The sequence below is a fragment of the Salmo salar genome, chromosome ssa03 (genome assembly GCF_905237065.1).
Source record: "Salmo salar chromosome ssa03, Ssal_v3.1, whole genome shotgun sequence".
Classification (NCBI taxonomy): Eukaryota; Metazoa; Chordata; class Actinopteri; order Salmoniformes; family Salmonidae; genus Salmo; species Salmo salar.
The window spans coordinates 77,494,565-77,511,060 of NC_059444.1; the positions used below are offsets into that span (position 1 = coordinate 77,494,565).

The 16,496-nt window shown below is 44.0% G+C and overlaps 1 protein-coding gene across 1 annotated transcript; it reads left to right on the top strand.

Moving 5' to 3' along the window:
• Window positions 1-19: 19 nt before the first annotated feature.
• LOC106601730 (cerebellar degeneration-related protein 2-like) lies at window positions 20-16,252 on the top strand. Its single transcript, XM_014194076.2, has 7 exons — window positions 20-275; window positions 1,975-2,087; window positions 6,580-6,728; window positions 6,894-7,070; window positions 12,563-12,868; window positions 12,950-13,220; window positions 13,428-16,252. Exons 1-7 carry the CDS (start codon window positions 194-196, stop codon window positions 13,695-13,697), a joined length of 1,368 nt encoding a protein of 455 aa, XP_014049551.2. The 5' UTR covers window positions 20-193; the 3' UTR covers window positions 13,698-16,252.
• The last annotated feature ends 244 nt before the right edge of the window (window positions 16,253-16,496 follow it).

A 16,496-nucleotide genomic window follows, 5' to 3' on the forward strand; every position in this document is an offset into this window, starting at 1 on the left:
CATTAAAAAAGTAGTGTTGCTTTTTACTTAGGGGCTGAGTTCGTTCTCCGGCTACACAGATTGCCACGTTGCCGCAGAAAGACACCGGACTACGACATCAGAGGATTTTGTCTGGTCACTCCAGGCTGTTTATCACACCGGTGTTTTAGGATTCTGCCGGGTAGAGCGCGCACTCTCTAATTGTCAGTGGAAAATGCTGACCGATATGATAGTGGAGGAAGAGTTTGAGCTCAAGGATGAGGAGCCATGGTATGGCAAACAGGACCTTGAGCACGGTAAGAGACTTGTGTTGCCGGCGTTGCGCCCTAAACAGCCGAAGCTGAGAGAGGACAATCACCAGCCTCTTTGTCACTTCGCATGCGTTGATATTGTGTCTTGTGTAGTCTGTGTGTAGGCTACGGTTTTTGTAGTTTGTTTGGGCACTATTTGCATGTATATGTGTACTGCGTTATTATTGTGCACCTGTATGTAGTTGATCATGACACTCAGTTCCATTACATTAGGTGGCTGGCTGCAACCTGGTCTCAGAGCATTTTGTATTATTCTGTATGTAAATCCAATACACTCCATTTAGTATGATACGTTTCGTATATTATGAATTAATTTGTGGATGTCCGTCACCCATTTTGTATAATATGTTCTGAATTATAATTTGGAATGTTAGGAATTTACAAAGTGTACAATATGTTACAACTTTGCAATATGATATGTTACAAATTCTAGCTAGGTGGCTAGGATGCTAATGTTAACTAGGCTAAGGGGTTAGTTTAAAGGAAGGGTTGGCTGAAAGGGTTAAGGGTTAGCTAACATGCAAAGTAGCTTAAAGTAGTAAGTAATTGAAAAGTTGCTAAAATACTAAAGTTGTCCGCAATGAGATTCGAACTCGCAACCTTTGGGTTGCTAGACGTTCTTGTTATACAAATCGTAAGGTTAAATTGATACACCTTTTATTTTGTTAGGGTTCCCACACAGCCATATTTCCATGTTACAGTGCTTATTTACAGAAAACAGGTGGACTACCTGTGCAAATTAGCTATCTGCGTCTCCGAACACGTGTGTAAACGGAAGTCAGACGCCACAAACGTGTTGTCACTGAAAAATACTGTAGGCTGCAACTGTGTTAAACCGCTTAAATCTGTGTACAGTAAGTGTGTATTTTGCATTTGGAAATTATATTGATGTGAAAGTAGAGGGATTTATGTTTCTAGAACCATACCGCAATTGAGAATCGATTTAGATTGAGGTTTTGGCTTCCAGAGCCAATTCACCTTTAAACAGAACGTGTAAGGTCCTTGGACTAAAAGGAGTAATGTTAGCCCAATATTGGACTAAAGGAGCCTAACATGCTGTGTGTGTACACATTTGTGAAAGTGTGAACTGATCCATGTTTAGTGTGTATATGTAACAAATGATAATCGTACTCTCCTTGAGTTGTGTGTGTTTTGTCCCAAAAAATCACCCCAGCCAGTGGTCCCAGTTGAGCATTATGTATTATCTGTTGTTAAATAGGAAGCAGCATGTTCATTGTGCAGGGCTTATTAATGATGTTGATGGCTGTCGATGGTAAAATCTGTAGCATGAAAACAACTGTTAACAGTGGGCTTATGTGACCATTACATCGGGGCATGCTAGCTAACACACTTACAGCAATCATATACCAAAGCACATCCCAGAAAGCCCCTCAATCCCTAACAGGTACCATATACCCACACATGTATAAATCAGCAATGTACACATTGTAAAATGGAAAACAGTATTCAGAACGTGACCTACCCCTTGCGTCACATTTCATACTGGGGAGACCTGAAATTCAAGCGGGGCCAATAACAACACGCCTTATTGTCATCGGAATTGAACCAACCAAAAAGAATGCTTGAACATTAAATACACTTTTCTTTAGAGGCAAGTTGGAAACATAACCAACCCTGTTATATATACAATGAATGTGTTTTGTTTGCGTGTGTGTATTTACAGATCTCCATTTGGCGGCTCAGCTGGGTAAGACCCTGCTGGACCGGAACCATGAGTTGGAGCAGGGGCTGCAGCAGATGTACTCCACCAACCAGGAGCAGCTTCAGGAGATTGAGGTAGCTAGTCTAAATATGATCATACTAAGCCACTGAGAGCAAATACAAACACGCACACCACATTGTAGGTTACATTTTTCCCACTGATTTTGAATCAGTCCGCAACATATTGAACGGCTGCAAGATGTGTAATATGAATGAATCACTTTTTAAACCTTGCTCTGAAGGTCAATATGGCTGGAATATTGCTTGTTAATAAATTATCATTTTGCAGATACTGTACCAGATACTGTACATTCATTCACCAAATTGACATAGTCTTAGCTAACCTGTCCTTCGGAAAGTATTCAGACCCCTCAACTTTTTACAAATTTTGTTTGGTTACAGCCTTATTCTAAAATGTATTACATTTCTTTTTCCCCCTCATCAATCTATACACAATACCCCATAATGACAGCAAAAACAGTGTTTTATTTTTTTTTCAATTTTGGCTAATTTATTAAAAATAAAAAAAATCACATTTACATAAGTATTCAGACTCTTTTCACAGTAGTGTAGCGACCCTAGCTTTATAAGCACTGATATCGACTCTTCCGCACGAGCATGCTTTTGCTGCACAGTCGATAGCGCACTGGACCTCGGGCTAGAAGGTCGAGGGTTCAAGACCTGCTCACTGCCTGTTTCATTACAGTACTTTGTTGAATCACCTTTGGCAGCAATTACAGCCTTGAGTCTTCTTTGGTATAATGCTACAAGCTTGGCACACCTGTATTTGGGGAGTTTCTCCCATTCTTCCTCTCAAGCTCTGTCAGGTTGGATTGGGAGCGCTGCTGCACAGCTATTTTCAGGTCACTTCAGAGATGTTCAAGTCCGGGCTCTGGCTGGGCCACTCAAGGACATTCAGAGACTTGTCCTGAAGCCACTCCTGCGTTGTCTTGGCTGTGTGCATAGGGTCATTGTCCTGTTGGAAGGTGAACCTTCGACCCAGTCTGAGGTCCTGAGCACTCTGGAGCAGGGTTTCATCAAAGATCTTTCTGTACTTTGCTCCGTTCATCTTTCCCTTGATCCTGACTAGTCTCCCAGTCTCTGCTGCTGAAAAACACCCCCACAGCATGATGCTGCCACCACCATGCTTCACCGTAGGGATGGTGCCAGGTTTCCTCCAGACATGACGCTTGGAATTCAGGTCAAAGAGTTGAATCTTGGTTTCATCAGACCAGAGAATATTGTTTCTCATGGTCTGAGTCCTTTAGGTGCATTTTGGCAGGCTGTCATGTGCCTTTTACTGTCGGTGACCATCGGGTTCTTGGTCACCTCCCTGACCAAGGCCCTTCTTCCCCGATTGCTCAGTTTGGCCGGGCGGCCAGCTCTAGGAAGAGTCTTGGTGGTTCCAAACTTCTTCCATTTAAGGATGGAAGCCACTGTTTTCTTGGGGACCTTCAATGCTGCAGAATTAGTTTTGGTACCCTTCCCCAGATCTGTGCCTCGAACATGCCCTGTCAATTGTGGGACCTTTTTATATAGACAGATGTGTGCCTTTTTCAAGTCATGTCCAATCAATTTAATTTACCACAGGTGGACTCCAATCAAGTTTTAGAAACAACTCAAGCATGATCAATGGAAACAGGATGCACCTGAGCTCAATTTCAAGTCTCATAGCAAAGGGTCTGAATACTTATGTAATTAAGGTATTTCTGTTTTTTATTTGAATCAATTTGCAAAAATTTCTAAACCTGTTCACTTTGTCGTTATGAGGTATTCTGTGTAGATTGCTGAGGAATTTAAAATGTGTATTTAATCCGTTTTAGAATAAGGCTGTAACGTAACAAAATGTGGAAAAGGTCAAGGGGTCTGAATACTTTCCGAAGGAACTGCACCTGTCCTGTATGTAAACAAAAACAGGACTTCCGGTGTTCAAAAGCAATAAGAAGCTTAGCTCAACTGTATGACATCATTAGGAAACAACCATACGCACAGACCAACAAGTCCGTCAATGGGAGCCGAAAGTCCACGTTAACAAATCTCTCCCCCAAACCTCTTTTCTTGTGAGGCTCTTCCGATCATTAGTTTCCTCTCGTTAAATGGGATCAAGTGAAAGCCTGTCTGGATTAGCTCATGACTTAATCGGTTCTTGGCAAGGTCTACGTATCATGGACAGGTATTTGTCTTACTATCTTTAAGGCACCCTTTAGGATACCTTTCACCTCCTCTGAAAGGAGAGCAGTGGCCAACAGCTTTATGCTTCCTTCAGTAGCCAAAGGCTTAGTCAAGGTAGTGAACTTTCACATAGTTACTACTGATGTTATCCTGCCTCTCAACACAGGGCTGAGTTTAGACAGCATAGCCTAAGAGAACTTGGTGTGCAAATACTCTTTCCTGCCTCACACCTCATGATATATGATGGTGTGTTTAACGACCAAAATGTTGGGGTAGCCTAATAGTACCCTCACTATATTCATGGAATGTATCCTGCTGAGTACTCACACACACGTTCTCAGTTAGGGTGGCGGTACAAACGACATGACATTTTCGTATCAGACCTTTCTGCCTTTCCTCCATCTTCCTGACTAGTGACCACTTCTTAAGTATGAACTCCTTGCTTGTTCACAAGGGTCGACTTGAGCTATGGGTGCCGGGCATGCGGCGCAGGTCTGATTTGTACAGTAAATCACTTCATTTCCAAACATAAACATGAACAACAGATCTGTACAAGATGAGCAAATATGTGCACTGCGCAGGTGCTAGCTTTGGGCGACCATGGTGGAACAAGCAGTATGTGTTCGGTGAGCAGTCTCGTTTAACCCCAGGATGTCCTACTATTACTGACTGTACCAACTGTCCCGTTCTATTTCAATTACTGGCGAGACCATCTAATTGACAGCAGGTCAACAAGGGACCTTTAAAATTCTTTACAGTGCTTATTATGAGGCCAATGCCTTCAGTGCTTAGAGTTGTAATCCCATGTAACTGACCATCTCTATATGTGGTGTCTGTACCTGGTCTTAGGCTACTCTTTGGCTATTCCACGGTAACAGAATGATGCAAAGTTTGGTAACAGAATGATGGTCTGTGCTGTTTGTGCTGTCATTCTGTTATCAAACATTGCCTCTGCACTGTTCTTCAAGTAAATGTGTTTTGGTAAAATTTTCTGTGGAAATTGTTAGAAGTTGTCCTTGTACATGAAGTTGTGTTTTTATTTTTGGACTTTGCTATCATTGGTTTTTATTTTAAGTACATTTGAAAGTGGAAAATCGGGAGTCTCAGCATCATTCTGTTACTGTGGAATTGCCATTTTTCGTTAATGTTAAAACCTCTACAGGATCGCTGTCCCCCCCCCCCTGCGGGACGGTTGAGCTAACATGCGCTAATGTGATTAGCATGACATTGTAAGTAACAAGATCATTTTCCAGGACATAGCTATGTCTTATATGGGCAGAAAGCTTAAATTATGATAATCCTACTGCACTGTCCATATTACAGTAGCTAATACCATGCTATTGTTTGAGAGTGCACAGTTATGAACTTAAATGTTTCAATTAACCGATTTAGGCACATTTGGGTAGACTTGATACAACATTTTGAACAGTGATGCAACGGTTCATTGGATCAGTCTAAAACTTTGCACATATACTGCTGCCATCTAGTGGCCAAAATCTAAATTGCGCTTTGAGTCCTAAGTCATGTAATGGCCTTATTCTTGCATTTCAAAGATGATGGAACAAAAATGGTTATTTGTATTATTTTTTTTTACCAGATCTAATGTTATTTTTCTCCTACATTCATTTCACATTTCCATAAACTTTAAAGTGTTTCCTTTCAAATGGTATCAAGAATATGCATAGCCTTGCTTCAGTTCCTGAGCTATAGGCAGTTAGATTTGGGTATGTCATTTTAGGTGAAAATTGAAAAAAGGGTTGGATCCTTGAACAGAGGAATATAGGCTTTTTATTTTCAGGTAATGGGTAGATAGATATGTAAAGTTCAAGGTACTATTGTCACCTATGCAACTACTGTGACAGTGTTACTCATCTGTCAGTATTGTGACACTGCTATCTTTTTTTCACTTAGGGCTTTATCCTCCTATGCCTCGTCTGCCAGTCAGTTAATATCAAACTCTAATGATTTGAATGAGTAATGATGGTTAAGCCTAAATTCGAGGGCACGCGGGGATCACTTAGGAGTCCTTTAACAAGTGGCAGTGACCCATCCTGATAATGCTAAGTGGTATATGTCTCAGCTCCATGCTTGCATAAAGTATTCTGGTCACAAAGCCGCAGTGTTTTTTTGCCAGTCCAAAAGTGTGTTTGGTGCTTCTGGTCCTCTTCAGAAGATGCACTGACCTGTTTTGTAATGGATCATTGTTCTGAGAATCGAATTGCAAGAATGAGAGAACTCGCATACTGTAGCAGTCATAATGTAACCATAATTAAATGCTTGATCAATACTTACATACAGTATGAACTCTATCACCTGACAAATGCTGGACCCTATTAGTGGAGCCAAAAACTGTTCCATCCCATTTCAATGGCAATTACCTTTGACCTCCTCCCAGTACCTGACTAAGCAGGTGGATTTGCTGAGGCACATGAATGACCAGCATGCTAAGGTATACGAGCAGCTAGATGTGGCGGCCAGAGACCTGGAGCAGGGCAACCACAGGCTGATTCTGGACAACCGTGTCGCCCAGCAGAGGATCAACTGGTGAGACTCAGGACTTTGATTCCTTTCTGAAAATAGTAACTGCAAACATTTCCCCCCCCCCAGTATAAATACTTGCCCCAAATTAACTAAGTGGCAAGGTTTTGGCTAAATTTTCACCACAAAGCTCAGTAATTCGAACCACTTCAAATGCTTGTCCTCTCTCAGCCTGACAGAAACGATCAACAGTCTTGAGACCCACATGGAGGACTTGCAGACCCAGGTGGAGGAGCTGAGGACAGCCCAGTCTGACCGGAGCAGGAGAGAACTGGCCGAACAGAGACACAACCTTGGCGCACAGAGTGTGTCCTGCCTCAAGGAGTTGTATGACCTGCAGAAAGACAAGTGAGTGTGTGCATGTATGTGTCCTGCAGCTGTGCAATTGAACCTGGTGCCAACAAACCGCTAATGTTATTGTTACTCTAAAACATAGCCATTCCACCACAGAACCAGATTTATTCAGCTCAAATCAATGTTGATAAATTTTAATTGTCATCTCAACCATGCAAACCAAGACTAGGCTGAGAAGAGACCAAATGATCTGGCCTTATTCTGCAGTGGTCACTGTGAACTTTGTGTCACAACACTAATTTCCTGCACTCGGATTATAGTAACTAAACAATTTGGAGATTATGTGCATGCTAACAGAGGAACACAATAACAAACAATAAACAGAGGAAGTTACCTTAAATGTTATTTTAAAGTACAGTAACAAGCATGTGCCTTGAGAGGAATGTTTTACTTCAGCTAGCCTGAATGTTTGTCACTGGCCAAGTTAAAGTACATCATTCCAGGAACTGTGTGTGTAGCCAAGTTACATGTCTTTCTGAAAGTTTATAGAAACTGCACTACCAATCATCACTGGTGTCAAACCAGCAGTCATAGAGCCTCTTCTCATCTCTTCCCCTTATAGTGATCTGTGTATTCCCTTTCAGTACATATTAAGTAAAGGAGACAGGCAGAGACACACTTTTGACTATTGAGATGGGTCCATAGTCTAATGACCTGTTAAGCCGGGCCACTACGACCCCCCCCCCGTATTATCGCCATTATCAGCCGTGTGCTGACTGGGCGTCCCCAGGTCACACAGACCCAGACCACCTAATCTGGGCCAAGGCTTTTCGGACATAATCCCCTGCAGATAAATCTTTCAGATGGGGTTAAGTCTAGCCTGTATACATACACACATAGTTTAGTAGCCTGTTTTAGCATGCAATACAAAACCACTGATAAAGCACATACAGTACCAGTCAAAAGTTTGGACACACCTACTATTCAAGGGTTTTTCTTTATTTGTACTATTTTCTACATTGTAGAATAATAGTGAACATCAAAACAATGAAATAACACATGGAATCATGTAGTAACCAAAAAAGTGTTAAACAAATCAAAATACACTGCTCAAAAAAATAAAGGGAACACTTAAACAACACAATGTAACTCCAAGTCAATCACACTTCTGTGAAATCAAATGGTCCACTTAAGAAGCAACACTGATTGACAATACATTTCACCTGCTGTTGTGCAAATGGAATAGACAACAGGTGGAAATTACAGGCAATTAGCAAGACACCCCCAATAAAGGAGTGGTTCTGGAGGTGGGGACCACAGACCACTTCTCAGTTCCTATGCTTCCTGGCTGATGTTTTGGTCACTTTTGAATGCTGGCGGTGCTTTCACTCTAGTGGTAGCATGAGACGGAGTCTACAACCCACACAAGTGGCTCAGGTAGTGCAGCTCATCCAGGATGGCACATCAATGCGAGCTGTGGCAAGAAGGTTTGCTGTGTCTGTCAGCGTAGTGTCCAGAGCATGGAGGCGCTACCAGGAGACAGGCCAGTACATCAGGAGACGTGGAGGAGGCCGTAGGAGGGCAACAACCCAGCAGCAGGACCGCTTCCTCCACCTTTGTGCAAGGAGGAGCAGGAGAAGCAATGCCAGAGCCCTGCAAAATGACCTCCAGCAGGCCACAAATGTGCATGTGTCTGCTCAAATGGTCAGAAACAGACTCTATGAGGGCCCGACGTCCACAGGTGGGGGTTGTGCTTACAGCCCAACACCGTGCAGGACGTTTGGCATTTGCCAGAGAACACCAAGATTGGCAAATTCGCCACTGGCGCCCTGTGCTCTTCACAGATGAAAGCAGGTTCACACTGAGCACGTGACAGACGTGACAGAGTCTGGAGATGCTGTGGAGAACGTTCTGCTGCCTGCAACATCCTCCAGCATGACCGGTTTGGCGGTGGGTCAGTCATGGTGTGGGGTGGCATTTCTTTGGGGGGCCGCACAGCCCTCCATGTGCTCGCCAGAGGTAGCCTGACTGCCAATTAGGTACCGAGATGAGATCCTCAGACCTCTTGTGAGACCATATGCTGGTGCGGTTGGCCCTGGGTTCCTCCTAATGCAAGACAATGCTTGACCTCATGTGGCTGGAGTGTGTCAGCAGTTCCTGCAAGAGGAAGGCATTGATGCTATGGACTGGCCCGCCCGTTCCCCAGACCTGAATCCAATTAAGCACATCTGGGACATCATGTCTCGCTCCATCCACCAACGCCACGTTGCACCACAGACTGTCCAGGAGTTGGCGGATGCTTTAGTCCAGATCTGGGAGGAGATCCCTCAGGAGACCATCCGCCACCTCATCAGGAGCATGCCCAGGCGTAGGGAGGTTAGGGTTAGGGCCACACACACTACTGAGCCTCATTTTGACTTGTTTTAAGGACATTACATCAAAGTTGGATCAGCCTGTAGTGTGGTTTTCCACTTTAATTTTGAGTGTGACTCCAAATCCAGACATCCATGGGTTGATAAATTGGATTTCCATTGATTTATTTTTGTGTGATTTTGTTGTCAGCACATTCAACTATGTAAAGAAAAAAGTATTTAAGAAGATTATTTCTTTCATTCAGATCTAGGATGTGTTGTTTAAGTGTTCCCTTTATTTTTTTGAGCAGTATATATTTGTCATTCTGCAAAGTAGCCACCCTTTGCCTTGACAGCTTTGCACACTCTTGGCATTTTCTCAACCAGCTTCACCTGGAATGCTTTTCCAACAGTCTTGAAGGAGTTCCCACATGCTGAGCAGTTGTTGACTGCTTTTTCTTCACTCCGCGGTCCAGCTCATCCCAAACCATCTCAATTGGATTGAGTTTGGGTGATTGGAGGCCAGGTCATCTGATGCAGCACTCCATCCCTCTCCTTCTTGGTCAAATAGCCCTTACACAGCCTGGAGGTGTGTTGGGTCATTGTCCTGTTGAAAAAGAAATGATAGTCCCACTAGGCTCAAACCAGATGGGATGGCATATCACTGCAGAATGCTGTGGTAGTCATGCTGGTTAAGTGTGCCTTGAATTTTGAATAAATCACTGACGGTGTCACAAGCAAAGCAGCATCACACCACCTCCATGCTTCACGGTGGGAACCACACATGCAGAGATCATCCGTTAACCTATTCTGCATCTCAAAGACAAGGCGGTTGGAACCAAAAATCTCAAATATGGACTCATCAGACCTAAAGACATATTTCCACCAGTCTAATGTCCATTGCTCGTGTTTCTTGGCCCAAGCAAGTCTCTTCTTAGTAGTGTCCTTTAGTAGTGGTTTCTTAGCAGCAATTGGACCATGAAGGCCTGATTCACACAGTCTCCTTTGAACAGTTGATGTTGAGATGTCTGTTACCTGAGCACTGAAGCATTTATTTGGGCTGCAATTTCTGAGGCTGTTAACTTGAATGAACTTATCCTCTGCAGTAGAGGTAGCTCTGGGTCTTTCCTGTGGCGGTCCTCATGAGAGCCAGTTTCATCATAGCCCTTGATAGTTTTTGAGACTGCACTTGAAGAATCTTTCAAAGTTCTTAATTTTCTACATTGACTGGCCTTCCACATTGACTGATGTCTTAAAGTAATGATGGACTGTCATTTCTCTTTGCTTATTTGAGCTATTCTTTCCATAATATGGACTTGGTCTTTTACCAAATAGGGCTATCTTCTGTATACCACCCCTACCTTGTCACAACACAACTGATTGTCTCAAACACATTAATTAAGAAGGAAAGAAATTCCACAAATTAACTTTTAACAAGGCACACCTGTTATTTGAAATGCATTCCAGGTGACTACCTCATGAAGCTGGTTGAGAGAATGAGTGTGCAAAGCTGTCAAAGCAAACGGTTGCTACTTTGAAGAATCTCAAATATAATACAGTGGGGGGAAAAAGTATTTGACCCCCTCTCAATCAGAAAGATTTCTGGCTCCCAGGTGTCTTTTATACAGGTAACGAGCTGAGATTAGGAGCACACTCTTAAAGGGAGTGCTCCTAACCGCAGCTTGTTACCTGTATAAAAGACACCTGTCCACAGAAGCAATCAATCAGATTCCAAACTGTCCACCATGGCCAAGACCAAAGAGCTCTCCAAGGATGTCAGGGACAAGATTGTAGACCTACACAAGGCTGGAATGGGCTACAAGACCATCGCCAAGCAGCTTGGGGAGAAGGTGACAGCAGTTGGTGCGATTATTCGCAAATGGAAGAAACACAAAAGAACTGTCAATATCCCTTGGCCTGGGGCTCCATGCAAGATCTCACCTCGTGGAGTTGCAATGATCATGAGAACGGTGAGGAATCAGCCCAGAACTATACGGGAGGATCTTGTCAATGATCTCAAGGCAGCTGGGACCATAGTCACCAAGAAAACAATTGGTAACACACTACGCCGTGAAGGACTGAAATCCTGCAGCGCCCGCAAGGTCCCCCTGCTCAAGAAAGCACATATACATGCCCGTATGAAGTTTGCCAATGAACATCTGAATGATTCAGAGGACAACTGGGTGAAAGTGTTGTGGTCAGATGAGACCAGAATGGAGCTCTTTGGCATCAACTCAACGTGTTTGGAGGAGGAGGAATGCTGCCTATAACCCCAAGAACACCATCTCCACCGTCAAACATGGAGGTGGAAACATTATGCTTTGGGGGTGTTTTTCTGCTAAGGGGACAGGACAACTTCATCGCATCAAAGGGACGATGGACGGGGCCATGTGCCGTCAAATCTTGGGTGAGAACCTCCTTCCCTCAGCCAGGGCATTGAAAATGGGTCGTGGATGGGTATTCCAGTATGACAATGACCCAAAACACACTGCCAAGGCAACAAAGGAGTGGCTCAAGAAGAAGCACATTAAGGTCCTGGAGTGGCCTTGCCAGTCTCCAGACCTTAATCCCATAGAAAATCTGTGGAGGGAGCTGAAGGTTCGAGTTGCCAAACGTCAGCCTCGCAACCTTAATGACTTGGAGAAGATCTGCAAAGAGGAGTGGGACAAAATCCCTCCTGAGATGTGTGCAAACCTGGTGGCCAACTACAAGAAACGTCTGACCTCTGTGATTGCCAACAAGGGTTTTGCCAACAAGTACTAAGTCATGTTTTGCAGAGGGGTCAAATACTTATTTCCCTCATTAAAATGCAAATAATTTTTGACGTGTTTTTCAGGATTTATTTGTTGTTATTCTGTCTCTCACTGTTCAAATAAACCTACCTTTAAAATTATAGACTGATCATTTCTTTGTCAGTGGGCAAACGTACAAAATCAACAGGGAATCAAATACTTTTTTCCCCCACTGTATATATTTGTTTAACACATATTTGTTGGTTAATACATGATTCCAGATGTGTTATTTCATAGATTTGATGTCTTCACTATTCTACAATGTAGGAAATCGTCATAATAAAGAAAAACCCTTGAATGAGTAGGTGTCCAAACTTTTGACTGGTACTGTACATGATAAAAAAAACAGGTCTCTATAACCACTTTCACCATCTTGTTGACCCTTAGTCCTTCCCTGTCCCAGGTACATGGCCTATGAGAGCCTGCGTGTGGAGCGTTCCTGGCCAGCAAGGAAGGAGTCCTGTCAGGACCCAGACCCAGAGGAGGAGAACTCTGTGCTCCAGCGCTCCATCCAGACCCTGCAGGCTGTTCTGGCCTCTGAGCGGGGGAAGCGGGAGGCAGCGGAACAGGAGACTGAGCTGACTGCCAGGGAGAACGGGGCTCTGGAGCAGCGGCTGGCCCTGCTGGAGGGCTGCCGGGCTAGGCAGAGGGAGCTGGAGGCAGAGGTGGAGGAGCTACGGCAGCTGTGGCAGGCCGACTACGCCAACAGGTACGATCATGACACTTTCTATTCATACTTGGTACATGTTTGTATATTCAGCATAATAAAGACAATACTCTACTCCACCAGTGTCAGGAGACCTGACCGGCTACTGCTGCCCGACATGGTCTTCTTCGCCCCAGAGGAGAAGCCCAGTCTGGTACAAAGGGAGGAGAAGGAGGTGGGGGAGCAGGGGAGGCGCAGCCTGCAGAGGTGCAACAGCGAAAGTGTTCTGAAGGGGACACTAGCAGACGACATCCGGCGGGGGCATGAGCGTACATGTATCAGAAGAGCAGAGGCGGTGAAGCAGAGAGGAATCTCCCTGCTCAATGAGGTGGACGCCCAGTATAGTGCACTGCAGGTAAAGGTTTTCATTTATCATTATTGCATAATCAACACAAAGACAGAGGGTGAAACTATTTCCATTTGTTTACGATGTGCCCTATGAATAAGAATGACAAACAAAGGGTCTAGGAGGTGAAGCCAATTACATTTTTATGCAGTCATTTGAGTTTGTTATACAGTGTGGAAAGTTGCCAATGAGTGACTGAAGGTTTGCCTCCTGCAGATCAAATATGAGGAGCTTCTGCGGCGCTGCCAGTTGGGGGCAGACGGGCTCAGTCACAAGGCCGTGCAGACACCCCACAGTTCCCACGGTGCTGTCAGTTACCCCCGACGGCGCCTCTCAAGCTCGGCCACCTCCATCGGGCTCCCAGCTGTCCCTGAAGACAATGGGCCTCAGCCGGAGTACAAGGCCCTTTTCCAGGAGATCTTCACCTGCATCCAGAAGACCAAAGAGGACCTAAGTGAGGACAAGTGGCCGAGTCAGGGTCATTGACTCAGGGGACAGTGATGGCAGTATTTGTTCTTTCTGCACCTTTAAATGGACTGCTCAAGAGGATATTGCTTTAGGAGAGGGCCTCAAATGGCAGATCCCAAAGGGTGTTTTGCGTGTGTGTGTGTGCACTAACACCTGTACCTCTTACATAACATGTACCCTGTTGTCTCCTTCAATCCTGTCAACACTATCACCTCGACACGCTCCGATGGTTTCATCAATAAGCACTATTCTTATCTACCATCCATCCCTTGGACTACTTTCCATCCTTATCTACAAGTTTGTTTTTGGCACAAACATTGATAAATGGATTGTTTGAGTCCTGATGCTATCACCTCTTAGCATCCGACTGCTCTTATGCCTCATTTAGCTCGATTAGATGGCACCACCTTTTCGCTTGAAGTCAATGGGTGCAATAATATTAACAACCAGGGTTTTTCTATTCTTTTGTTTTCTACTAAATTCAAGTAATCATAGCAATTAGAATGGTATGTGTATGTACCATAGATTTGGTCTTGCAGCTTAATGAGTAGGCCTACGCTGTGTTTGAAAGTGTTTTTGTATTCTGATACCACGTACAGAACCACCATTGTACAGATCTTGAACTTGCTTAGACTATCTAGCAGTCTGTGTTCAATCTGCTTAGTGTTAAGTCTGTCGGGGGAGCCATACTTTTTGTGCATACTGTACATATTGCCAGATTATAGATTTAACTACATTTGTGTACCTTTTTTTTATTATGCCAACTAAAGAGTACTGGACTAGATGGAGTACTTTATAGACTCAATAAGTACTTTATAGATGCTATATATATATATATCTCTCTATCCCTTCAAATTAGTGGATTTGGTTATTTCAGCCACACCTGTTGCTGACAGGTGTATAAAATCGAACACACAGCCATGCAATCTCCATAGACAAACATTGGCAGTAGAATGGCCTTACTGAAGAGGACTGACTTTCAACGTGGCACCGTCATAGGATGCCACCTTTACAACAGGTCAGTTTGTCAAATTTCTTCCCTGGCAGAGCTGCCCAGGTCAACTGTAAGTGCTGTTATTGTGAAGTGGAAACGTCTAAGAGCAACAACGGTTCAGCCGCGAAGTGGTAGGCCACACAAGCTCACAGAACGGCATTGCCGAATGCTTAACTACCGAGTTCCAAACTGCCTCGAAGCAACGTCAGCACAAGAACTGTTCGTCGGGAGCTTCATGAAATTTCCATGACCGAGCGTGGGTTTCCATGACGGGAGCTGAAGATTGCCAAGCGTTGGCTGGAGTGGTGTAAAGCTCGCCGCCATTGGACTCTGGAGCAGTGGAAACGCGTTCTATGGTGTGATGAATCACTCTTCACCATCTGGCAGTCCGACGGACGAATCTGGGTTTGGCGGATGCCAGGAGAACACTACCTGCCCCAATGCATAGTGCCAACTGTAAAGTTTGGTGGAAGAGGAATAATGGTCTGGGGTTGTTTTTCAAGGTTCCGGCTAGGCCCTTTAGTTGCAGTGAAGGGACATCTAAACGCTACAGCATACAATTACATTTTAGACGATTCTGTGCTTCCAACTTTGTGGCAACAGTTTGGGGAAGGCCCTTGTTTCGGCATGACAATGCCCTAGTGCACAAAGTGAGGTCCATACAGAAAGGGTTTGTCGATTAGTGTAGAAGAACTCGACTGGCCTACACCGAGCCCTGAACTCAACCCCATCGAACGCCTTTGGGATGAATTGGAACGCCGACTGACAGCCAGGCCCAACGTCAGTGCGTGACCTCACTAATGCTCTTGTGGCTGACTAGAAACAAGTCCCCACAGCAATGTTCTAACATCTAGTGGAAACCCTTCACAGAAGAGTGGAAGCTGTTATAGCAACAAAGGGGGGACCAACTCCATATAATGCCCATGATTTTGGAATGAGATGTTTGACAAGCAGGTGTCCATGTACTTTTGGTCATGTAGTGTATTTATGGAGGTTAGGCCTATGGTAGTCAACATTGATTTATAGAGAGAATGGCCTGTAATACTAGAGAACCATAAGTGAACACTGGAAAAGGCCCAGTCTGTTCTCACTGTTTCTACGTTTGTGTAATGTGTGTCCCTATTTCTAGGCCTATAGCTACCACTGACCGATGGACATTTTTAAAATGTATTTATTTAACAATTATTTAGAGACGATGATATTTATTTCCCTATGCTAATATTTGTCACTGTATTCCAGATCTATAATGTGATTGTTGCTGTAGCTAATGCTGATTCAGAGGAGTTCAGTGATTTTGAGTTTGACTGACACTGAGGTTCAAAGTATGTTAAGGTGCTTCTTAATTGAATATGTGAAACTTACGTTTTATAAGCGGAAGTGTTAACACAACAGGAAAAAGTTATAAGGTTGCAGCGCGTTGTCTTTTCATTTGTGGATCCCTCAACAAAAGGTGCTTAATCTCAAAGCCCTAAGAATGGTAGACTGGTGGTTCTGTGCTCAGCAATATCCTGCCTTTAGACCACAACAAATGAGGGTAGGAGCAGTGGAGTCGGTCAAACAGACACTGAGACACTTCAGATGAACAAGAGGTCAGATCAATACATTGACATCTTTTCCATCTCAAGTCCAATGCTTCTCAGTGTCTGGTTTTCCGGATGGGTTTACTGTTTCTTACTTGTGATGGACTGAAAAGTAGGAACACAAAGCCTGTCAATATTGACTTCCTTTTTTGCTCCTTTCAAAATACTTGGCTACTTAGTGTATCAGGGCAGACATAAGGAATATAAATACATTTATATTTTGACAAGGAGATGCATAAAAGC